Here is a 26,808-nt window from a genome sequence, read left to right on the forward strand (position 1 = left end):
CAGCTACACGTTTATGAGAAAAAGAGAAGGAAATGGGGTTTAACGTCCACTTGACACAAACTAGGTCATTTCGGGACTAACATGGTTCAATTTTATTTCAACAATTCGCTTGCGTGAGAGGTCTTTAGCAGTGGGGGGTGGGGGAGGCCGAGGACCCGGAGAAAACCATCGAGGTTGGACAAGCTACCCTACTCCTTGTCACGTACAACCGGTGAATTGAAACCACGTCAGTTGACTCAATGACAGACCTTATGATACAGCGCGCACGTGCTTTTTTTCTTTTCTTGACAATGACTGACGCCGCGTGATTTGACGTCACGTGTTGAAGATAATTATCTTTTACAGAGATATTAGAATACTTTCGCAATCCTCTGTGAAACAGATTGTCCTTTATCCCCAGATGGTGGGAATGGGCATTCAAAGCGCGAGATAATAATATAGACATTATATATGTGATATCACAATTAATTGAAGTCAAACGGGGTAGGATTTCTCTCTTTAACTTTAAAAAGCTCAGTGTGGAGGACTACGTAATTTGGAGACGATGATGGCATCATGCATTGTCAACTGTCAAATTCCTTTAACATAGGCCTAATGCCCCTCCCCCCCCCCAAAAAAAAAGATACATTGTCGCAAGAACCTGACAATACCCCCTCCTGTAAAAATTCCTGGATCCGCCCCTGGAAATATAAAGAAGAGAGAGAGAGAGAAATAACGTCCGCTCGACACAAACTAGGTCATTTCGGGACTAATTTATAACGTATGGTTTTAATTTTATTTCAATAATTCGCTTGCGCATAGGGGTCTTTAGCAGTGGGACGAAACCGGAGGACCCGGAGAAAACCCACGAGGTTGGACAGGCGACCCTACTCCTTGCCACGTACAACCGGAGAATCGAAACCACGCCAGTTGACTCAATGACAGACTTCATGATACAGCGCGCACACGCTATTCATTCAGACATCCAATCCCACAAATATGAAGAAGAAGTATTACTAATTAGTTCACACATACCATGCTATATTTTTATAAAGCATTATTTGCATATTGCATCAAGGAGATGGTTAAAATTTCACATAATAGTTAGCAATTATTTAAATAGTTATTTTCTAGCCGTTCAAATAAATCAATGCACCCAAGACTCAAGGGTCAAAGGGTTAAAACTGAAATCTCGCAGGTGCCCGCGAGATCTCAGCGAGAATTGGCTTCCATATTTGACACGAGAGGTGCGAATTATTAGGAATAATTTCCATTGTTTATTTTGGGGATTATATGAGTATAAATGGTACCGGATGAAACAGAAATAGGTAGGCCTGAACTACTTTTGATTTAACATAAGATATTTAAAAAATCGTGTTGAAAATGGAGAAGTTATTACATTATCAAAAAGATGACAGATCCGTCGGTAGAGATCAAACGATATTTATTCTGTCTGACTGGCTGGTTTTCTTTTGACTTTTATTACAAAATATGCCCTTTCGCCCGAGGGGTGAAAATATTTGGTTGAGGTATATGTACATAAAACAGAACTATTAATTCGTTATTTACATTTTGGTTATGGTTGGTTGGTAAAAATAATGGTATAAACTAGAACAACCGAAATCTGATAAACAAAAAATAGGTTGTTGTTTATATAGATTGATTGATGTTAATTGGAGAAGCCGACGAATAGCATCCATTCACTTCACTGGAGGAAAATAAATATAGTTGATAGAATACTTTCTTGCTCACACTTTGATCATTAATGCAGTGTCCAGGATAATTTTATTACAAAACAATAGGTGGATATTTAGGGCTGCCATCCATATTTATTATATAGTAGGAAAGGCAGGATGAGTCATAGAAAGGGAGCAGTTATTATTTGCGTCAGGTGTATTGCATTGTAACTCAGCATATATTTCCTGTTGGAGCAGAACACTAGGACCTCAAACCCCATTTCATTTCATATATTTCCTGTGTTGTTGCGTAGGCTTGGCAGAGGTTATTGAATAAAAAAAAAACTTAAAACAAGTACATGTATTAAACATTTTCATGGAGGATTAGATACGTACCTAGGCTACATTAACATTTGACAGATACAGTACATGTATCTTGATCAGGAAAACATTTGTGACTACATTGGTAGATTTTAAGGTTTGTTATACATGTAGATTAAAATTTTAGATGGTAGTTTCTTATGTTCCCATATTAATTTAATTCCCAGAAAGGATAGTACGGTAGACATAGTAAATTTGTAATAAAAATGTTTTAGTGGGCCTCAGTAGTTTTGTTATTGTACTAATAATTGAAGTACAAACAAGTTAGAAAATAACTTTATTGCATAAAAACATTCATTTAGAGCAGCATATAATTCTATGTATATTTAAAATTAATAGTGTATTGTTTTAGTTTAAGAAGTAAATAAAACGAGACCAGCAACTTTCAAGATGGATGGTCGTATAGGAGACGGCAATGACAAACCTCCAGCTCCACCTGTTAGATTAGAGAGCACAAGGTAAATAGAAAATTCTTTATGATGAAAAATGTGCATAATGGTTCAGTAACACATTATATCAACCAAATTCAACACTTTATTGTAACCCAAATCACCAAAACTTCTTAGTTAAGTACTGAGTGTCAAAATTACTAAGCCATTGGTAAATAATATCCATGGAATTTTGACATGGGACCAGTCTGTTTCTGAAGCATTAAATAAGAACTTGTGTGGTTCATTAAAATGTACATGTAAATTGTTAACATTACATTGTAACATTTTGTTAGTTGGTTGGTCTTCAACCCTATTTTTTTTATTGGAGGATGTAGCCTATGTTTATTTGCTTGCCAAATTATAATCGGGGATGGGACACGGGAGGATCGGGGATATAACATAGTGCTAGGTATTGTCACTGCAGTCACGATATGTATTGCGATTCAGGTACAACGATGCGATTTGTATCATGATTCATAACCAGGTCAATACTTACTAAGATAAATGAATAATTTATATTTTTAGTACTGTCTATGTCAAAGAAATAAAACTGTTTATACTGTATCACGATACTGATGTGGATCAAAATAAGGACCAAAACAATTTAAGATTGTTTGTGTACCTGTGGATAATGTGTTACATGGATAATTAAGAGTGACAGGTTACTTACTGAAGTGACAAAAAAAAAAACCATTAAAAAAAAAGAATCGTGATACATCGATTTAGCATCTTGTGTTTTAATACGCGAATCGTGAGAAGGTGAATTGCGATACCGTTACATCAATTCAACAATTTATTGTGCTAGCACAAGTATGACAGGAATGCTTTAGAATCAGATGTTTCTATCCCAGATGTGTACATGATACGGAGTGGGGTTGTCAATTTCATTGCCTAACTCCATGGGTCTTTATTTTCCTCCCACTGCTAAAGACCTCAATGCGCCATTAAGATAAATTCCTGCTTACAAACCATGTGATTTGATGACATATTTGGATTAAAAACATATTCAAACAAATTTATCTATCAAAAGTTTGCTTCAAATCCTTTTAAAAACATTTTAATCGGAAGAAAACCACCCCATCTATTTTTACCAACCTTGTTTTATCACGTGACTTGATTAACATGGCATCCTTTATCAGCTTGTATTTGTTGTTAGTCGCTGTCCATTTACCAAAAATAATGATGTGAATCCTCTGCCTTCTTTTTCGGACATAGACATGTATGCCTCTCAAAGTTCCTACTACTGTTGCACATTTGATCAGCACATTATAAGGAACACTCCTGATGTCACTTGAAAAGACAAGATGGCTTTAAGGGGTACCCTTAAATTTATGTCTTGTGTGAACCCCTTGGATATTTTTTAGGGAATCCAGCATTTTTCGAGTAAGATTGGGTGTCTCTACATTCCTTGCCTTACTTTTATTGGAAATTACTACCCTATAAATACTTTGTGGGAATTTATCTTTAAATTATTGAAGGAAACGTAAAGTTATAAAAGACATTTATAGGGTACCATACATTGTATGTTAGTCCCAAAATGACATAGATTATGTTGCTTTGACTTTCTGATCAGTTAAAAAGTTATAATCTTTCTTTATATTTTAGAGAGTCTTCCCTTTCTCAGGAATATAAACCTTTACCAAAAGAACCAGATACAAAAGATGATAAAAAGAAATTCAGAAATCAGAAAGGTCAGTACAGTGTATACATGTATATATATCTATTTTAGTACAAATCTAAAGGTACATGAACACAAGCCAGTTTCAGGAGGTCATTTTCATTTGTCAGCAATCTTCATGTAATTTATTCACGCCATTCCCTACCCTTAAATGATAATCTGGTAACACAAGCCAGTTTCAGGAGGTCATTTTCATTTGTCAGCAATCTTCATGTAATTTATTCACGCCATTCCCTACCCTTAAATGATAATCTGGTAACAAATTTAAGATGTTTAGATATATTAAAATAATGGTCAAGATAACGCAACCTGGAATGCTATTTAGAACTAATGTGACTGATGTAAAAGATGAACTAAAACGTTTCTTCACCAACTGGGCTAATGAAAACAGGCATTGTGCTATGGGGAATATTTTGGTGTACTCTTAGTTCGTTTGTCAAATGTCACAGGATTACAGCAGACCTCGGTTTTAGTTCCCATCTGAATGATAAGACACTATTCCTTGCCAAGAAGAAACCCAACTAATAAATCCTGAAAACTTTCTCTGCCAACAATAAAATGGAACCTCTGACCTCCTGGTTTGCAAGCCAGCACCATTCTCACCGATCCAAGGTGGCTTACCATTTACATGTACATGAAATCGTAATTCCTTCAAATTCCTACAAATAAAAGGTACAGATTTACTGTATGACCTAAAATTGCATTCTCTCTCTCTCTCTCTCTCTCTCTCTCCCTCTCTCTCATAGGTGATTTTGGTAGATCACTTAAAGTATTAATAGCCAAAGTATCTGTTCAGTTGTTGGTTTTTTTTTAAATGGTTTGTTGCAAATTCTTTGAGTTGTGTAAATAAAAGGAGGCAACTTATGACTGCTCAAAGTATAAATCAGACCACAGTTTATATAAAAAATAAATGCATGTAAAGTTGTAACTTTGAAATCTCATATAGTTTGATATACAAATGTATTAATACATGTATGTCCATTTATAGAGTAATATTATTCTATTGCCACAAATACGAATTTCACAACTGTAAGCCAAATACAGAATGGTGAACTGCTATGTTTTAAATTTTTACATGAGGTCACTTTGTACCTACATGTAAGCCAGCTATCACTTCTAATCTGTTTAACAATATTACATAATATCAATTCAATATTATGGCAAACTAGTAGCAGACACCATCGTCAAGCAAAATAAACAAGTGATATCACTGGACACATTACTTAAATTGAAATGAAGTAAAAGTACTGTTTCAGAATAACTGATTATTAAAATGTTTAACAAATCAGCAGAAATTCATTAATTCATGTTATTCTTATTGCACATGTGAACAAAACACATGGCTATAATAATTTTAGACATTCAATGAACTTTTTAAAAAAAATTGTTAGTGATGATCATTTATGATGGAATTATATATTTCTTCATGGTTAAGATACACATGCTTTCATCATCCTAACTTTTATTGTCCCCTAATCTTGTTCAATGGTTCACAATTGCTTCTTTATGAAAACGCAATGGCCAAATTCAATTGCATAGCTTTTGTCTGTGTCAGATGCTTCTGTACTGTCAAATCTAGGTCACTTTTTTAGTGCAGTGTATATGTTAGGGTGACCCACCATAAATAAATATCTCCAAATATCTCGACAATTACGCCACAATATTTATATATATGCCAAGCCTCAAATCAGTTTCACACAATTATAGTCACTAAATAAACGATCATGTTGTACTTAATAAGCTATGACCATTAATCATCTATAAATAATAGACTGAAAACTGGTTCCAAGTGTCGTCCATAACATCCAGACACTTTTGAGTAAAAGATAAGTTACGTGCCCTTGTTTTGAAATTAGTCTCGCTTAACCAGTCTATCGACCATTCTACGTCTGATTGACAGGTCTGGATAATCAAGACTACTTTTTTACGAAACATAACAGAAAGCTAGAACAAGAAATTGAATTTAGAAATATGCATGTTAGGTAGCTCAACAATCGTTTTAAGAAGCTTGTAAAAGTAAAATGAAACTACTGCTAGTATCATGCTCCTGTCTAACCCGAGTGTTTCAGAGATATTATTTGTACTAAACCAAAAGATGTCGCTCTTAACGGCACAGTTAATGATAAAGCAATTTAAAAAACAAAACAAACGTAATTTCTAAAGCTGCTGTAATAACCAAGAAGCTAAATTTTACTGCTATTCAAAATCGTCAACAATAGATTTTTTACGGCTGTAATAGTTGATATATTTGTAGAGAATTGCACGTGCCATGGCTATTTATCGACTCAAAGAGAGTGCGGGGTAGTCAGAAATCAGTTCGAGACACGCAACTGAAGCGTGCGCATTTAGCCGTGTCGAGACCAACTTTCTGTAGAGTGCACGGGTCACCCTATATATGTACATGTACCTGCCACTTTTCCAACTGGTCAAAATACAATGTTTCTATATTTTCTTTTATCTACCAGACAAAATCAAAAGAAGGTAGACTGTGGTATATATATATATGCCCTCCTTTAATGATCAACAAGTGTGACTTAGAAACAAAGATGGTATTATTAATCAGTATTTCAAACATGGTAGAAAATTACTGTTTGTCCTTTGTAGATCTGTTAAATATGTAAATAAGATGACAGCAACATGATTAAAGAATAACATACTTACATAATAATATACAGTGTATATAAGGTTATATATAAGTTGTTCAAATTGTAATTGTCTACAAAATGAGAGGAAAAAATAATTGTGATATAAATAAGGCTGAGTCTATTAATGTAACTTGTTATAGCTACTACACAGTATCAAGTGTCAATTAAAGTAATTAATTAATAGCCTTCTCAATTTCAATTCAATATGCAGATGTAAAACTACTAATTTTAGCATCTCTGTGTGAGGCGTACCAAAAATATTAAATTTGATTATTTCTTAAAAGGATATGATTTATAAAACTTTAATTTGATAAAAATAATCTTCACAAAATCTGAAGGAAAATAAACTGTTTACATCGTCCGCAACTCAACATAACAGGGAGTCTAACTAGCATTCAGCTGTTAAATAGGTTAAGCTTGAAATATTTTCATAATATACATACATGTGTATATATTATATACATGTATATTATTTATAGATTTTTAGATCATATTATTAGGTATAAAAATACATATTTATTAAAAAATTTTAAAATATTACAGACTTCTTAAATCTCATTTAAATATTTGAAATAGAGACAATTTGAGAAGATATAGTCCACACATGCCTATATTTGTTAATCGTTTAGAGAGTATAATTATGTACCATTTTAAAGTACATGTAGCGTTTAAAAAGGGGTGTTGACTTGCTGATTCAGTTTTTATCAACATATCAAACAAGGACACAACCAATTTTAATTTGTGATGTTTCTTATTTGGACTGACAAAAATATCGAGGATTTTTCATATAAGTGGAATTATTTATTACAATGCTAGGATCATTGCAAAATTTAACATCTTCCTTTAAAAGAAGGAGTTTGGGTGAGTTATTGAATTTGTAAAATACATGTACATGTTATATAAGCTAATTTTTTAACTGTGTTTTTTTTATACACCCACATTTTTTGTTGTTTGTCATCCACAATTCCTTCTAAAGGTCATCTGATCTTTTTGAAATTTATGGGTAGATTTATTAGATGCAGAAATTGAATTTCAGTAATCTTTGAATTTTGCGTACAAAGTTGATAATATTTACGGCCTTAGAAATCATATGACCTTTTTTGAATGTGCATACATGCACATATAGTTTACAATAGTGGAACAGAAGATGTTTATTCATTATCAGCAATTTCAGTCATTGCCCTTCATGAGTGTCATCCAGGATATGATACCTGGGCTCGAGTTCACAAAGCATTCTCAGAATTACTCAAAATTGTTTTCCTTATTTTAACTAAAATATAGCCCTTTATAAAATGTTTGTTGTTTTAATGTATCAAATACATCAATAAGAAACTATGTTTAAAATTTTGTGTTTCTGGATGAAAGATATTCCTTACAAACAGTGATTGAAAGTTGAGTAAATTCTCAACTTAAGTCTGAGAATGCTTTGTGAACTCGGGGCCTGTACTTTGTCTTTGTACATGATATAAATTTCTGAATAGACTAGCAACTGACTGATCATATTTGTCGTTCTTCCAAATAGTGCTGTCTTCCCTTGCACTTCATACTGCGGAATAGCGAGACTTGCATGGGAGAATGCGAATTTGCTTGTCACTTGATCATATAGGTTTAAGAAACATATTAAGACATACATGTGTAGGTAATTAGCTTAGAGTCAACTTTGTGAAATTTTAGCATATTTGGCATCAAATATTCAACCAAAAAATTACTGTAGCATTACAATAAAGGAGGAGGATGAGGCACTTGTCATAACATTTTCAGGAATATATTACATAAACTTAGCCATGGCATTTAGTATAAATAGATTGTTAAAATGCATTGGAAAATACAGTGACGATATGACATGACTGAGAAAGTTGTCCATGTCTTTTTGGATGTCATTGTGAAACTCAGTTACCTGCTATAATTTTATTGCCATTTGAAACATATCTTAATGGTTGTCTACTTATAATTTTGCAGGTTATAAAACAGCTAAACAGAAGGAAAATGAGAAACCAGTCATATCAGAACCTAAAAACTTTGAGCACATGGTTCATGTTGGATTTGACTGTCATACTGGAGAATTTACTGTAAGTACATGTAAATTAACCCTATACTGGTTAGTTTGGGCCTACGTCCCATCAATGGTTGTTTGTAGTTTTAAGTTTTATTCCCCACAGTAATGATTCAATATGTACATTATGGCCACCAGTCTACACTGTATGTAAAATATTAGTTTGTTTTTTTGATACGCCCACATTTTCATGTGGACGTATATTGTCGTCGCCCCTCTCCGTCCGTTCACATTTTTTTGAGTTGAAACTTTACAGGTCACATTTTTTATCTGATTTTGACGAAACTTGAAATTTATGTTTAATATCTCAAAGATCTGGGTTCCTTTTGATATTGACACATCACATGTCAGACCTTAACATCCTGGATTATAGTCCCTGTTTGTACGGAAGTTGTTGTTCTCTGTCCATCTCTGGAATGATCAGAATGATTGATAGTTGCGAATGTCAATAAGCTGGGTGACCTACCGTTTCAACCAAGAGAAAGGACTATATTTTCAATCCTAATGACTTGCAGTAGCAACTGGGACAGTCGGTCAATCTTACAGAATCAACCAATGGCATAATTTCAACCAAATCTGGACAGTAAAATCCATGACTGTGCAACAGGTACAGTCGAAAATATGATAAAGTTAGAAACAAAGTATTAATAATATATATGTAAAGATGGTAGATAGTCACAACAGATATTCTGTTGCAAGAATGACTTTCTGATATTTGAATAGCATAACCGATCACAATCGTAAGAGATTAACCATTTTAAATCCAAACACACATTACAAATATTCCCCAGCGCATGTAGTCTGTTATGGAGTTATGCCAATAGAGAGAGAGAGAAATGGGGTTTAACATCCACTCGACACAAACTAGGTCATTTCGGGACTAACATATGGTTGAATTTTATTTCCATAATTCGTTTGCGCGTAGGGGTCTTTAGCTGTGGGAGGAAACCGGAGGACCCGGAGAAAACCCACGAGGTTGGACAGGCGACCCTACTCCTTGTCACGTACAACCGGGGAATCGAAACCCCGCCAGTTGACTCAATGACAGACCGTATGATACAGCGCACGTGTGCTACCCATTCGGCCATCCAACCCCCCGTTATGCCAATAGAAACCCAGTAAAGTATAATATGAACATTGCTTCAAGTTGTAACAAAGATTTTATGTGACTTAAGCTTTATTCAAGAAGATTAAATAAACAATGATTTTTACAACAACAATGTAAAATAAAGACAGTTTGATTGGAGAAAAAACATAAACATTTTTATGCAAATTTAATTGCACATTTATTTCCTTGTTTAGCCATATTTTTGTATTGACATCACACTTTTGTTTTAAAGTTTACACACATGTTGTTTTCTATGCATCCTTGTACATGTAATGGCTACCTTTTTAAAGGTGTGTTGTTTTTAATTTTGTTGTTAAGTTGATATTTGTTGGTAACATGTAGATTGTAGGATGTTGTTTGGTTTAGACAATAACATGAGGATTTCTATAGTGAGCTACATTGTATTTTACTTAGGATTGCATTCTCTAAGGTGTAAGAAGATGTGAAATGATGCACTAGATACAAATAGGATTTTTTATAATGAATTTAGTGAAGTTATAATACTAAGTACTAGGGTAGGAAACAGGCTGGAAAAATTAATTTCATGTTTAATTGTATGAAGTGAAGGAATTGAGTAAATGATGTTGGTGTCATTAGAAACCATGGATATTGTTTTAACCAAGTGAAATCTTTTTACAATGGAGATTTAAATTCAAAGGAGCTCTTTCAATAACTGATTAGCCACTAGTGAAACCATAAAATTGGTTTAAGAATGAACAATTAAATTTTCAATGTAGTTGTTTTTAAAACTTTTGTACAAAGGAACTACTTGATGAACTTAATAATATGTAATGAACTTCTGAGACAGTCATCAATAGAAACCATTGAATAAGTTGATTGATAAATGTATAAAGCTGTTAATTGACAGAGTACTGTTAGTAATTAACAGTTTGTACAACACTTTTAACTCACAGTGAAACACTGACACAGTGTATTTAGAGTTGTTGGTAACAGTATATATTTTTAGAATTGGAATAAATTGTTATTCTGAAACTGGATTTTTAATGTGTGGTTCATTGGATAGAGAGATTACTTCATTTGCTAATTGAAAAGAAGCTTTGTAAAAATTTCCACATTTGTTCACAGAGATATTGTAGATTAAGATTCTGGACACCAAATTTTAGTGAATAAATGTCATCTCTATTAGAAGATTATTGCTAGTATTATAATGATGAATGATATCGCAACAGAACTTTTCTTAGAAACTGATCGTGCCAGTCAATTAGTTTTACCAATTCTACAATCTGAATCTCTAGCTGACAACATGGATCTTTTAGCTGTGGTTCAACAATTGGTAAAACAAGTGTCAACTATTACTGCTAAACTGGAAAAAGTAGACAGAGTTACTGTTCTTGAACAACGAATGAATGAACTAGAATGCAGTATGCAGACAGTAAATGCGGATATGCATGTCCTACGGAACCAAATGGATAATATTCATGAACATACCATTGATTTAGCAAACAATGTTTCCAAAAATGCCACAAAGACAGAAAGAATTATTTCAGTTTTGCAAAAGCAGGACAGACTTTTGAATTTAATTGGTGATAAAATGACAGTTCTTAGTGCCGATTACAAGGATGTTAACCACAAACTATTGAAACAGAAATATCAGGAATTAAAAAAGCAATTAATCTTCGTTAATATTTTTGACAAAAACTATATTCATAATAATTCAACAGATTATGAAAATGCTTTGAGAAATTTTCTACAAACTGATTTGAAGATTAATTCAAACATACTTTCGCGGATGTTAATTGATAGTATAAAAAGAATTGATGATAATGAGGGCAGTGAGTCGATTCTTGTTGTGGAGTTTGTTACGACTAAAGACAGAGAAATGATACGCCGTAAAGCCAAAAAGAAAAAGATGATGTCTGACGTGAATTATTATGTTCATGTAGGTTGTTGTTCACTATTCTCACGAATTTTCATAAGTCTATTTGTTAATTTCATAGAATAAGTAATATAAAAATATAAGCTAACTTTGATTGATCTAGAAGAATTTGGAATTTAAATGACACTGAATCTTTGATCTTGATCAAAAACAAAATTGTCATGAAAGATGGCAGCATAAAATCAGTCAAAATTGATTTGAATGAATTTTTGACTACATGCTTTTGGTAATTTAATGTAGACAATTTTGTGATCTATACATGTACGATTTGAAAGTGTATGTTGGACCTTAATCTGGAATACTGTGCTTTTAATCATACATTCTGATGGGTAGTTTACGGGTGCATGATGTTTCATCACATAAGTATTTCATCCTTTTATATTTCATTTGATCCGCTTCATCCCAATATTACAAACAGAAAAAATAGAGCATATATAAAGTTTTCAGATTATTTTATTTTTAAAAAAACACATATTTACACATGTATATATATGATTATACATGTATATATATAATCTGAAAACTTTATATATGCTCTATTTTTTCTCTGTTTGTAATATTGGGATGCTATGGACCAAATGAAATACATCTAAGTACTGATTACCCTAAGGCTTCGGACTGATTATAACCATTTATTTGTGTCTACATAAACTGATAGTGTTTACAATGTATGTACAAAGTAATTGGATTTTATTTTTTACTTTATCTGGCTTCCTATTTGCGGTGTATTTAAAAACAACTCCACTCTCACTCAGTTAAATTAAATATTGTTATTATTAATCCAGCTTCTTTTTTTATTATATCAATTAAGAAGATTAATGTTTATCAGTTTATTTAACAATTGAATAAGTTACATGTACATAGATATTTGTTTATATTACAACAACATAAATTAATGAAGGAATGAAACCGTCTGCGATGAAAAAAAAAGCCATGCATGTACATGTATCTTGTTTCAGAGTAAAAAATCTGTTATGATGACAAGGAAAGAATATCCAACTATTGTTCCAGAAATTATGGTTGTGTGTAAAGAGGGAATGAAATTAAGCCATATCCTGAATTCCATATATATAGCAATGTAGATAAATTTATCTTGTGTACTGTGTTGGCATGACTTGAAGACCCTTTTAATTCCGTTATATACATATACCACATCTTGATTATTTATTTTTTCAGGGAATGCCAGAATCCTGGGCCAAATTATTACAGAACTCCACCATTACTAAGTCAGAACAGAAGAAAAATCCACAAGCTGTTTTAGATGTTCTCAATTACTATGATTCTTCGTCAAAAGAAAAACGAGAATCAAAATACATGCTCAATAGCAAAGCCTCTAGTAAGTATACTTGAACATTTACAGATATTAAGGATATAGTGTAAATGCCATGTTCTGTCCATGGTCGTCAGGTACAGTTCAAACCCAAAAGAATCTGCACTAGTACATCAAGAAGAAAAACATGTTTGATTAATCATGTACATTTATCACTTTAATTCCACCTAAATAAGTTTCAAGTTTGGCCGATGCCTTTCCGATACAGTTGATACTGTTGATCATATGCAGAACATTGGGCATCTGCAATGTAGGAAGACTATACTATACTTGTAGAACATGTTCTTTTAAATTATTGAAAATATATTCTGAAATAATCCAAATCCTTATGCACATTGCTCACAATGTAGAAGTAGAAAATAGTGTAGTTTTGAAAATATGGCATAGCTACACATAGAAATAGATAGACGTCATGAAAATAAAATTTGTATTCACACATTAAAATTTATTGTCCTCGCCTTTCGAAGATAGCAGGGGACTATTAAAATGGGTGTGTCTGTCTGTCTGTCCATCACACTTTTTGGGACACAATCAATTCTGCTTCTAATTGAGCTAGAATGTTCAAACTTTGTGTAGGTGTTTATTAGAAGAATGTCCCAATGGAGTTCGAAGATGAGCATTTTCTGCTTAGGGTAAGCAGAGATAAGCAATTCTATTGGTTGATGCTTTGGGACACAATAACTTTAATTCTAATTAAGTGAGAGTTATGAAACTAGGTGTATAGTTTCGTTACATCAATACCTTGAGTAAGTACAATAATCAGCAATTTCTGCTTAAGCTAAGTTGTGATAAGCAATTTGATTGGTCAAGACTTTGGAACATAACAACTCTGCTTTTAATTGAGGTATTTAAACTTGATGTAGATGTTCGTTAGGTGAATGTCTTGACTGAATTCAATGATTAACATTCCTGACTAAAGCTAAGCAATACAATTGGTCGATGCTTTGGGACTAGATAACTGATGGAGAGTGATCAAACTTAGTGTATAGTTCCACTAACAGGTACTTCAAGTCCATGACTGAGTTTGATCGTGAAAATTTTTATGCTTAGACTAAGTATAGATAAATCAGGTTGATTGCTCAATTCTTTTGAAAAAGATAAATGTGCAATTAATCAATATGTGTCATCTATTTATTTTGGGATTTCTGCGGGGGAAATCAGCCTCACTTTTGCTTGTTCTTTATATAAAGTACTTTATATTTATATAAAGTAACTTTAAAAATTGATTGTAATTTAGCTGCTAATAGTTTTTAATTAGTATGATTAATGTTTATTAATACTGCTAATCTATGAAAATATTAATTATTATTTGTATTATATATTTACGATAATATATTATTAATCTTAAGTATTAATACTGGTGTTGGGAAAATAATAATAATGACAAATTGTTGTTTATATAGTATTTTCTGCAGGTGGAAATTCTCTTAAATCCAATACGTCTGATAACAATATACCAGCTGGAATTCTAACATCTACGGTAAGATATATTTATACCTAATCTACAGTACAATTTCATATATAATACAAAATATACCCAGGTTGACTGGAAATGCTGGTGAGACATAATGTAGCTGAAATATGATTTATGACATCGCCACATAGAGAAGATTTGTCTCTGCAATTCTTCTTATGGGATCATTCTCATTGCAATGCTGTTTCCAGTGGCTCTGGTATTCATGCCCCTTTGAATTAATGCATTGGTGGGTTCTACATTGGCATTTTATTACAACTTCTACAGAGAAACTGTATTAACTATAGGTTTTTAAATTCAACACTTTATACCCATTCTCATGTGTTGTCATGATCTTATATTAAAGTACATCTCTCAAATGAGGTTTAATATCACCCATTTTTATAAATTTGAAAGTACTGTGTTTTATTGTGTGTCCGTATTAAATGAAATAAACTGGCAATATGAATAAAACACACCAACCCAAGTTGTGTGAAACTTGCATAGATGACAGCACAATGTCTGTAGACAAATCAAACACACCGCTCCCTTTGTATACTTTATTACAGTTTTAAATTAATTTCTTGTAAACCAAAATTTATTATTTCTCTTTACAGTCAAAGTCAGAAAATTTATCAAATGCAGCAGAAAATAATGGAGAGCTAGATGACGAAGCCCCACCCCCACCTATAGCAACACGCCCTGATCGGACCAAATCTATAGTATGTATACGTTTTATGACATTGTATCTCATATATTATTAGTCAATTTTATTTCTTCTTTGGTAAAAAAAAGTAATAATAGGCCCATCCTTCTTCCACTACACAACAGACCTAGGAGATTATATAACTGAATTTAAGATTTCTCGGTGATATAGTTTACAGTTGCATACCAGAAAATGCTAAATGTCTTTGGCTGATCATAATTTTTAACTATTGTCTTATCTGTGTTTATATTAGTGCAAATTGTTTCACCTTTCATTGAAAAATTAGCCTTCCAGATGTGTTTTTAACCACTAAATGGCTGGTGGTATTTGTTTAAAAATAACTGTATTTATATTAATATATTTAGTATACAAAACCAATAGAAGAAGATAAACCTAATGAAACAAGTCATGATAATAAAACAGAAAAACCTAAGAAAAAGAAGATGACGGATGATGAAATCATGGAGAAATTACGTAGTATTGTTACAATCGGGGACCCAAATAGAAAATACACCAAGATGGAAAAAATTGGTCAAGGGTAAGTAGAATTTTTCTGTTTCCTATCTTCAACTGTTTGTTTTAGAAACTGGGGGAAAGGGTGAGTGAATGGTTGTGCTTCAGATTACAAGGTCTGTCATCCCACACTTGTACATGACAAGGAGTAGGGTCACGTGTCTAACCTCAAGGGTTTCCTTACAAGGCCTCCGATTTACTTCCTATGCACAACCAATTTATTGAATTAAAATTGAACCATATATTAGTGCCGAAATAGACCTACTTTATGTTGAATTGATGTTAAACCTCATTTTCTCTCTCTCTTTCTCTCTGTTTTAGAAACTAAAAAAACAGACAATTTGAAGAAGTGTCTTAAAAATAATATTCAAACCAAATGGTTTTCTTGTCTTTTATCTTGTCTGGGGTAAACGGTCAAATATCAAGTTTAGTTGGAGTTTTGTCAGTGCAGATCTGTTCACTGTAGGAGAACATGGGAATATGGTTCTAGGAAGCTTTTGTTCTCCACAATGCACATAGTTTTATAAAAATAAAAAGAGTTCATTCATATTATTCAAAATATCAAAGTTTAGTTAGGCTTTGGGTATTGCAGATCTGTTCATTGTTAGAAAACATTGGAATATTTGGTTTGAGAAATTTATGTATAGTCTTATTTGAATAAATGTGGGTTTGATTTCTATATTTCAGAGCTTCAGGAACTGTATATATTGCTATTGAAGTAGCTACTGGAAGAGAAGTAGCTATAAAAACTATGAATCTGTCTCAACAACCTAAGAAGGAACTTATTATCAATGAAATCCTAGTCATGAGAGAAAATCAAAACCCTAATATAGTGAATTATTTGGATAGTTATCTTGTTGGAGAAGAATTATGGGTAAGATTTGTTTAGAATTTTGAATAAGTATTAATGTTCAACCATGCTTATTTAAACACATATTTATTAGATCCTGGCACACCTTTTGTTAAAACTGGAAACGATATAATCCCTTAAAAATGGTCTTTTTTATTACACACCCACGTTTAATATGAATATATGTTGTCATCCATGGTCCGTCAGGGATTTTTCACTTTGTCGCAAGGAGACACCCCTTAAATTCAAAAGCTTTCAGTCATAAATTTCAGTATTATTCTCTTCCGACCCCACCCATTTACATTCCTGTTTATATTAGCTTGTTAACAAAATACAGGACAATGGTTGTCTGACAAACGTCTATCTCAGATGTTTAAAAATATTTAGTTCAGAATATCTTTGTTCAAAGATATATGGGACCTCATCAGAATTATCACCTTGGAAAAATACAATTAGAACAGATAGATCAAATTTAGAATTACAATATATTAAATGAATGCTATATTATTCTATCTCTTGTAGGTCGTGATGGAATTTTTAGCTGGTGGTTCGTTAACTGATGTTGTAACCGAAACTTGTATGGATGAAGGTCAAATATCAGCTGTCTGTAGAGAGGTAAATATTGTAAAGGAAATTATAAAGTTAAAATGGCCAGAGTTTGTATCTCATAGATTCTCTTTCTGAATAGTATAGGTAGATATTTCATTGTGAACAGAACTTTAAATTCTATGTTGTTATATATTTTTCAAACACTTCTGGTGTTGTTAACCCTATATGAATTACTTCCCTTATATTGGTCTTTATGGATTGCCTCATCTGTACAAGCTGAATACATCTAAATCACAGATGATCTATTTGTTGTGGTGTGTAGTTCTTGTGCATAACCATTATCAGAAATAATGTGTAGTTTGTGCATGCAAAATTTATGAGGTCGTCTGTCTAACCAAGTGGGTTTTTTCTGGGTCCTCCAGTTTCCTCCCACTGCTAAAAACGCCTACGAGCAAGCCAATTAATGAAATAAAATTGAACCATATGTTAGTCACGAAATGACTTATTTTGTGTTGAGTGGATGTTAAACCCCATTTCTCTCTCTCTCTCTCTTCTATTGAAAGATAAATGTGCAAGTAATGAATGAGTGTCATCTATTGATTTGGGAATTTTGGCTAGTTTCTTTTCTGTATTACATGTACTTATAAATTTATTCTTTATATTACAGTGTTTACAAGCATTAGAATTTTTACATGAAAATCAAGTTATACATAGAGATATAAAAAGTGACAATATTTTACTGGGTATGGATGGTAGCGTTAAATTAAGTAAGTAATCAGATTATAGATTATATGATAATAATATTGTATATTCAAGATAATGGGACTTTAAAGGGGCATTATTAGGAGATTAGATAAAGAGCTCACAGTTCTCGCTTTAATAGTTTAAAAAGTAGATAACACAAATAGAATATGCTGAAAATTGCTCTACTCTGAACCGAGATATTAGCAATTGAATTTTACGCCTAGCCTCGATCATTACTAAAGTCTGTATGGTAAAAAAACAAAGTCTCGATTATCCATTTTGATGTTAAATCATCCATCACAAAATGTATTCAAATCCAGTAAATATCGCAGGCTAGCGATGACATCGAGAGTTGATTAAGGTCTGGATAAGTTAAGTAATGTCCAATTAATAATTTAGATAACATTTCAGGCCTAAAGTAAGACCTGCGATAGGCAGATTTAGCTCTTGCATAATGTACGTTTAATATTATGGGTGACAAGAGTCCACTTTTCCCCTTTCTTGATATAAAATAATATATACTTGTTTAGTCTCAAGCAGTCAATTTGAAAGGGTTGGGGATGTGCTAAAGAGCGTATGGCTCTATTTTTTTTAAAACTTGCAATAGATAATTATGGTTCTAAAAGTACATATTAATGTAATATGAAAAAAAAATATTGTAATTTCTAATCAATTATGTTCGGTGAAATATTGAACAGTTCCAATTTACGCCTGCTTAGTGCATTCCACACATTTTTTAAAACTATTATTTTGTCGTTTGTGAATCAGCCTTTACTAATTACTTCCACATTGTGTTGTAGGATATGTTTTTATTTGTTCATTACAAAATGGCACCCAAAACCATAGGGTACACAACTCGTGTACTGATTATAAAATTTTAATTGATCAATATTGAATTCTAATTTGTGTTTTTAATTTCAAATATTATGGATACAATTGAATTAGAGACTTATCTCCTTTAGAGCCATTGATTGTCATTTTATTTGATTGTGAGAGTTGAGTCTTGAAATAGAGTATCAGCCCAATATTTCCAAATATGTAATGAATTAAGAAAATTTGCAACATTCCGCACCGGTTGCACAATCTAGCACCACCTATAAATGATTTTATTACATTAAATCAAAAATAATTGATTGGAGAACATCAAGATAAACCCTTGAAGAAGTAGATATGATTTTGTTTTATTAAATTTTAAATAATCAAACTTCTTTAAGATCAACATGTATAAGAAGACTGCTATTGGTATTCTTTACTTTTAAGAATTGCCTCCAGGCTGTTTATATTTGTTTACATATGGTATATTGTTTTTATTTATAGCTGATTTTGGTTTCTGTGCTCAGTTATCACCAGAACAAAGTAAAAGATCTACTATGGTCGGAACACCATATTGGATGGCACCAGAAGTTGTCACAAGGTAAGTTACAGCTATAATTTTGTTGAAAAGATTACACTTATTTAGTTCTATTGTGATAGTTAGTGATGAGCTGAGTATACTTATTGGCTATATCACACTATTGAGATACATTTGAGGACCATTATTGAGATACATTTGAGGACCATTATTGAGATATATTTGGATCTTTACTGTGATTGAGCAACTAAACACCCAACTGAGTCAGTTACAGCTTTTGGTGATCTTATTCATCAACAGAAAGTATCTAATATCAGTAAAACCAATATGGCTCATTAACTCAATATGTAATTTAACTATTCTTTTTATACGCCCACATTGAAATGTGGTCATATATTGTCGTCGCCCCAAGCCGGGGGCCGGCTGGCAGTCCTGCATCCACAAGCAATTGTGGACGCTCTAGAGGCTAAAGTTAATATCTGATTGACTTTAAATTTATACACAGTGTTTAAGGTCTTGAGACGAAGAAGCCTATTGATTTACAGCGATTTCCGATAATTACTGCCAGAGTTATGGCCCTTGATCACTTTGAAAAATCTTTTGGACGCTCTAGAGGGCAAAGTTAATATCCAATTGACCTTAAATTTATACACAGTGTTTGAGGTCATGAGACGAAGAAGCCTATTGATTTTCAACGATTTCCGATAATTACTGCCAGAGTTATGGCCCTTGATCACTTCAAAAAATCTTGTGGACGCTCTAAAGGCCAAAGTTAATATCCGATGGGCTTTAAATTTATACACAGTGTTTAAGGTCATGAGACGAAGAAGCCTATTGATTTTCAGAGTTATAGCCCTTGATCACTTCAAAAAATCTTGTGGATGCTTTAAAGGCCAAAGTTAATATATGATTGACTTTAAATTTATACACAATGTTTAATGTCATGAGACGAAGAAATCTCTTGATTTTCAACAATTTCCGATAATAACTGTCAGAGTTATGGCCCTTGATCACTTCAAAAAATCTTGTGGATGCTCTAGAGGCTAAAGTTAATATCCGATTGACATTAATTTTATACACAGTGTTTAAGGTCATAAGATGATGAAGCCTATTGGTTTTCAGCGATTTCTGATAATTACTGCCAGAGTTATGGCCCTTGATCACTTCAAAAAGTCTTGGGGATGCTCTAGAAGTCAAAGTTAATATTCGATTGACTTTAAATTTATACACAGTGTTTACGGTCATGAGACGAAGAAGCCTATTGATTTTCAGCGATTTCCAATATTTGCTTACAGAGTTATGGCCCTTGATCACTGAAAAATCTTGTGGTCGCTCTAGAGGCCAAAGTTAATATCCGATTGACTTTCAATTTATACAGTGTTTAAGGTCATGAGATGAAGAAGCCTATTGATTTTCAGCGATTTCCGATAATTACTGCCAGAGTTATGGCCCTTGATCACTTCAAAAAATCTTGTGGATGCTCTAGAGGCTAAAGTTAATATCTGATTGAGTTTAAATTTATATACAATGTTTGAGGTCATGAGACGAAGATTCCTATTGATTTTCAAGAATTTCCGATAATTACTGCCAAAGTTATGGCCCTTGATCACTTTGCAAAATCTTGTGACGCTCTAAAAGCTAAAGTTATCATCCGATTGAATTCAGATTGATACACAGAGTTTAAGATTTTGAGACAAACAAGTATATTGATTTTCAATGAATTTTTATGCCTTGAACAGTTAAATCCATGATATTAAAAGCTTTGCATACAAAACGTTAGCATGGGGCTGAACTTTATAAAAACCAAACAAATTCTAATAGTTTTCTGATAATTACTTCGTGAGTTGTTGCTCTTAATCAGATTTTAGTGTATTATAAATGTTTCATTACCGAAAAAAGTAAAAATATGCGACAACCCTTGTTGACTGCCCGGACGCTTTAGCTGCTGTGGTCGTATGTTTCGTTGCCTGGCAACCTATCTTTCTGGTCAGCTTTAAATGTAAACAATATTTTCACAAATAACCTGTTAGCTCATGCTTTTATTATGTAATCTAACTGTATTTATATTTATGTATTACAGAAAACAATATGGTCCTAAAGTAGATATTTGGAGTTTAGGTATTATGGCAATAGAAATGATAGAAGGGGAACCTCCATATTTGAATGAAAACCCACTCAGGGTAAGTAGACAATTAAAGTGGAGAGGGTGGGGGCATGTTTATTCCTTATAAAGTTTTCCATTGAGGTATTGAATTGAAACTTGGTGTGTAGGTATATTATGGGTAATTACACTACAAATTTTAGTTATATTCCATGTTTTCCTAGGACATTTTAGTTTTCTAGTGTTTAGAGATATTTACAATGAACAGAAGTTAGGGATAAAATATATTATTAGTTTCACCACAGTTCCAACTCATCAACAAAACACCATCTGGATTTAGATGCATGTGTGTAATGTCAAATATTAAATTGTATTGATAACTTGTGTTTATCAAATGTTATTTGATTCCTAGTTAATCTGAGTGGACATTTTAATTTTACAGGCTTTATATCTGATAGCTACTAATGGTAAGCCAGACATTAAAGAAAAACAGAAACTGTCTCCTGTCTTCCAAGATTTTCTTGATAAATGTCTGGATGTTGATGTAGAGAAGAGAGCATCAGCCTCCGAACTATTGAAGGTAACCTTACAAATATATTTATGGTCAAGTTGGACCCCTGATAGTGTTACTGGTTCTGAAAAACATCTTTAAACTAAATTAAATTTAATATAACAAACAAAAGCTTCCTCTTTATCTGATTATCATAGAACCAATATGGCATCTGTTTGGGCTTGATGTAAGACTACCGGACCACACCTACTGATTGACCAAATCACATCACAGTTTAAATTTACTTCTTCCAATTTCTAGCCCAACATGCCAAGTTGCCAACTCAAATAAGGAATAAAGGAAATAGAAATTGATTTGTCACACATTGTTAGTTTCTTCTCTTTTTTTTTCAGCATCCATTTTTACGACTTGCCAAGCCATTAGCTAGTTTGGTTCCGTTGATCTTAGCTGCTAAAGAAGCGCAAAAAGGTCACTGAAGGTCACAAAATAATTTGATAATTGGTAAGTTTAACAACATACAAGAAACCTTCTCATATATAATGTAATTCTTTTCTTTCCATAGGATTTTTCGTACTTTTTTCACCATTTTGTTGAATGATTAGCATACTGTTTTTAATCTCTTGTAGCCAGTTATATTGACTGCACAATGACTGCACTTATCAACATTTATATATTGTTAGAGCTAGTCAATCCTGATATTGTTAAAAGTCATTAATCATTTTTTGCGTGTTTTTTCAGTTAAAAAGACTAATCATGTACAAGAATGAGAGAGTCTGAAAAAGTTGTGAAAGATCATGATTCATAGTAACATGATTCACAGTATAGATTAACATTAGATCATGGCTTAAAATCATGGCAGAACCAAGGATGGAACCAACGTGCTTACATAATCAAACTTATATTATTTAATTTATAGAATGACTGATGGTTTACTGTGTTATTGTGCGTGTACATAAGCTGTCTTGACAATATATTGCTGTTTTAGGCCTGAAAATAAGTAGAGTTCAGAGATCATCCCTTAACACAAATGTGCATTTTCGAACAAGATCATTTATCTTTAAGGGATTGATTTCAGACCAATATTTTCAGGCCTGTATTTTGATCTTCAGGCATCTGATTAAATATATGCCAAAATTGTTTGTACCAGGTGTTTTAGCCTCTGCTTGTACTGTATCTATAAGCTTCCAGAGTGATAATAATAGTTCATTTACTGTAGTACAATTATCGTCTTTTAATCTATTGTATAGCTTTCCTAATTTAAATATCATAGACATTGGAAGACATAACATATATATATAGGCACTGACCATTTCCACAATTCCAGGAATCTACTTACTCAACTTTTTAAGTCCCTAGAAATTCTTGACAAGACTATAATGAATGTTGATAGTTACAGCCTCAGGTCCTTACAAGATTTAAAATAATTTGGGAAAAAGGGTCTTACTTGTGTTTAAAATGATTTTGGTATTTATTCAAAATAATATTGTAAATATTGAAGTTGTAAATTAATGTTTACTTGCATTGATACAAATTACATAATAGATCCCTCAATACTACAGAGATATTGTATAGTAGTCTCTGTCTTTGTTTTTCTAAGTTTAATTAATACTATAAATAGACATTGTATGTTTGTATTGTATTAAACCATGGGGGTATTATTTTATCATAACTATAATTTAAAGATACAGTTCCTTTATACTTTATTCATTATCTAACCCAACGGATAATTAACAAATAAATTTTTCGACCCAAAACATTACTAGATGAACTGTAATCATAAAGGAAAAATGCTGAGCACATAAGTGTATTCACTCAATGCCACATCTTTTCAGAGTTATTCTAGGACAAGCACATAGCTTACATTAAAAGCAGTTTCCTGGATGGTCTCACTGCCAGCATCTTAATTTGTCAGAGAAAATTTAAAGTTCTGCATTCTTGAAACTACTCTGATGCTAGATAATGAATAAAATAGAAAGAATCTGCAATAGCATGAATACTTCTTTAAAGAATTAGATGGTAACAAATGCTGCTTCTTTATATCATAGTTTTACTATGAACCAATTAGGGTCTTTTTCTCTCTTTTTTGGAATCACCTCCAATATGAATTAAACAATGAAAATTCCTACGGTACTTAAAATCAAATTTTTGAAAAATATTATTATTCAATCAAAAAAATGTGTAAACGTCGAAAAGTTTTTTTTTTTTTGTGTATTTTTAAAATGTAATGTGTGTTTGATCAAATCTTACATTTTTATGTATGTGTCGTTAATAACATAAGCTTAATATACAAGTGCTTAAATGTGTGTACAATGTTATAAAGATCATCAAGTGTATATCCATTGTTGTGTACATCTTCATCTATTCATATTTAATAATTCATAGTGCTATGTCTTGTTCTATTGTGTATACTGTCTTTATATATTTATTAACAGAATGATTGACAGGTATATTATGTTACAATTATGTTTCAAAACATGTCTTTGATTAAGTACGGTCACATTCTACATCCACTAGGCTAAAATAACAAATACAATAGGAATTTTTGGTCAGGTACACCTATATGGTGATTTTTCATTTCAAATTTTCACTCCAATACAATACATGATTCTCAATGAAAGATTAGCTGATCATGTATAGAACATTAGCCATGTAGATTGTAGTCGTACTGTATATTATGTATTCAAGGGTTTGTGCAGTAAAATTAGGATTTGATTGATGATTATCCTTAATAAATATTGATTGATGAAATATGAACATGAAATATGATTTAAACCCCATATTTATATTTGTGGTATGTAGCGGATTCTGAATGTATATAAACATGTTTTAGCTGTTTATTACATTGTTGAATCTATAGTGTTGAAATATAATATCAATAATAATAATTAGTTCAATCTCATTCAAATCAGATGTCAATTACATGTACATTTCATTTTTGGTCTGGTACTACACTGATATCTGACACATTTTCTTTAGAGATTTGCTCAGATCACATGATCTTACTAACTAAACAAATGTCTTTAATCGATTTGCCCAATTATGATTAGTAAGATTTTGATTTGCATGGCATTGAACTTTTTAATATTGTAAGGGATTGAAATGTTTGTATATAAGATACTTATTAAAGTATTAGAAACTAATACATCTGTATCAGTCCATCAGAATGCAAGATTTATCCAAAAAATATTTTACATATATTTATTATCTAGAGATTTGTAGAATTAAATTTAACCACAACTATAGGGTGTTAAAACTTTATTTGCATTACAGTATTCAACCTAATCAGCACACATACTCTTTAATTCACAATTTGAACTATTTCAACAGCATGTGAAAAAATCTCGCTAAATGGGCCCCCAAAAATCGAAACATAACTAGGCTTAGAATTTAAGTTGGTATGCACCATCACATTAACAATAAAGTTATTTTTGAAAACAAATATACTGAAAACTTAAAATTGGTAATAAACCAATATAGTTACAGGTCTAGCTATTCTCGTAGGGTTTCTTCCCACGTCTTGAAATCAGATTGTACCATAAATGAGTGCCCAAATTACCTAATTTGTGTCCGGGGGGGGGGGGGGGGGGGGTTGGATGGCTGAATGGTTAGCATGTGCGCGCTGTATCATAAAGCCTGTCATTGAGTCTACTGGCGTGGTTTCGAATCCCCGGTTGTACGTGACAAGGAGTAGGGTCGCCTGTCCAACCTCGTGGGTTTCCTCCGGTTTCCTCCCACTGCTAAAGACCCCTACACGCAAGTGAATTATTGAAATAAAGTTAAACCATATGTTAATCTCTCCAAATTTGTATCAAGTGGATGTTAAATGCCATTTCTCTGTCTTTATTGTTTTGTAAGTATCTGAAATAAGTTACCTGCAACATGTCTCATTAAGCTGGAACTGGTCACAAATGTTACTTTTGCACTTGGCATTAGGCCTCTGGGCTCCATATTATTGACCAACTGTTCATGTATTCTATTGACAATTGTCCTTGACAATCACAAACGCTCATATGGTTGAATACAGTATATCATCTATCATATCATATCACATTTGGGGCCTTTTTTAAGCTTTTTAAATTTTTTCTAAATGAATTTTTCCCTCATGTTTTGATTTTTTCTTTTACTCATTGTCATTGTGCTCAATAAGTAATTTTAAAATAGGTTTCATTGAATGTCCTACTGTGTAGATCATAGAATGATATCTATTTAAATAATTAATTAGTAATTAATGTTATTTTATAGCATACCAATTTTTTATTTGTATAGATGAATTGTATTGTATAGAAGCGAGTTCAATTTTCATTTTGTACATAATTGTATGTAGAGTGATATTATTGGAACATTTTGTTTTTTTATTAGTATTGTGTCGACTACTATTATATATGTTATTATTACTGCTTATCAAGAATTTAAATATGCAACTAAAAACTTCCAAGAAATTGGTGTTGTTTTTGAATGAATGAATAATGAAGATGGGCATACATCATACAGTATGCTATGAGGGAGATGTTGCCCTGCGACGGTCTACTTTTATTTTGAATTCCAACTGTCAAGAGTTCTTTTACATCCATGCCAATGTGTACTTGGGAACTCCGGTTTTTGTCCCATCCTGGTCCGCTTACAAAGGGAATCTACACCTAAAAATCCAGAGGAACTATCTCCATCAACTCTGATCGAATCCTTGACCTCCCAGCTAGTGAGTCAGCACCTTAACCACTGAGCCACTACGACTCCTTCTCACCATTGGTGGTTTAAGATCTTGTTGGCTGATACAGTGTCTTGCTATCTGCACCATACTGCAGAATAGAATCTTCATCGATTAGGGCTGAAAGCTAAGGTCCTTTGCAGATTT

The 26,808-nt window shown here is 32.4% G+C and overlaps 1 protein-coding gene across 3 annotated transcripts; it reads left to right on the forward strand.

Moving 5' to 3' along the window:
• The first annotated feature begins 1,196 nt into the window (after window positions 1-1,196).
• On the forward strand, window positions 1,197-26,395 carry LOC126823805 (serine/threonine-protein kinase PAK 3). Of its 3 annotated transcripts, XM_050552839.2 has the most exons (16): window positions 1,197-1,307; window positions 2,389-2,494; window positions 4,073-4,158; window positions 8,750-8,859; window positions 13,025-13,184; window positions 14,582-14,658; window positions 15,249-15,353; window positions 15,703-15,875; window positions 16,538-16,724; window positions 17,223-17,315; window positions 17,917-18,016; window positions 19,311-19,407; window positions 21,425-21,524; window positions 21,888-22,025; window positions 22,349-22,457; window positions 22,695-26,395. In XM_050552839.2, the coding sequence occupies exons 2-15, from the start codon at window positions 2,427-2,429 to the stop codon at window positions 22,430-22,432; spliced, it is 1,578 nt and encodes a 525-aa protein (XP_050408796.1). In that variant the 5' UTR covers window positions 1,197-1,307; window positions 2,389-2,426; the 3' UTR covers window positions 22,433-22,457; window positions 22,695-26,395. The 3 variants fall into 3 exon arrangements, with proteins under 3 accessions (XP_050408796.1, XP_050408785.1, XP_050408792.1); XM_050552828.2 differs by lacking the exons at window positions 1,197-1,307; window positions 2,389-2,494; window positions 4,073-4,158; window positions 8,750-8,859 and adding an exon at window positions 10,755-11,851; XM_050552835.2 differs by lacking the exons at window positions 1,197-1,307; window positions 2,389-2,494; window positions 4,073-4,158; window positions 8,750-8,859 and adding an exon at window positions 10,757-11,851 and having other exon boundaries at window positions 14,594-14,658.
• Window positions 26,396-26,808: the final 413 nt, after the last annotated feature.

The sequence above is a fragment of the Patella vulgata genome, chromosome 1, assembly GCF_932274485.2.
Source record: "Patella vulgata chromosome 1, xgPatVulg1.2, whole genome shotgun sequence".
Lineage (NCBI taxonomy): Eukaryota > Metazoa > Mollusca > Gastropoda > Patellidae > Patella > Patella vulgata.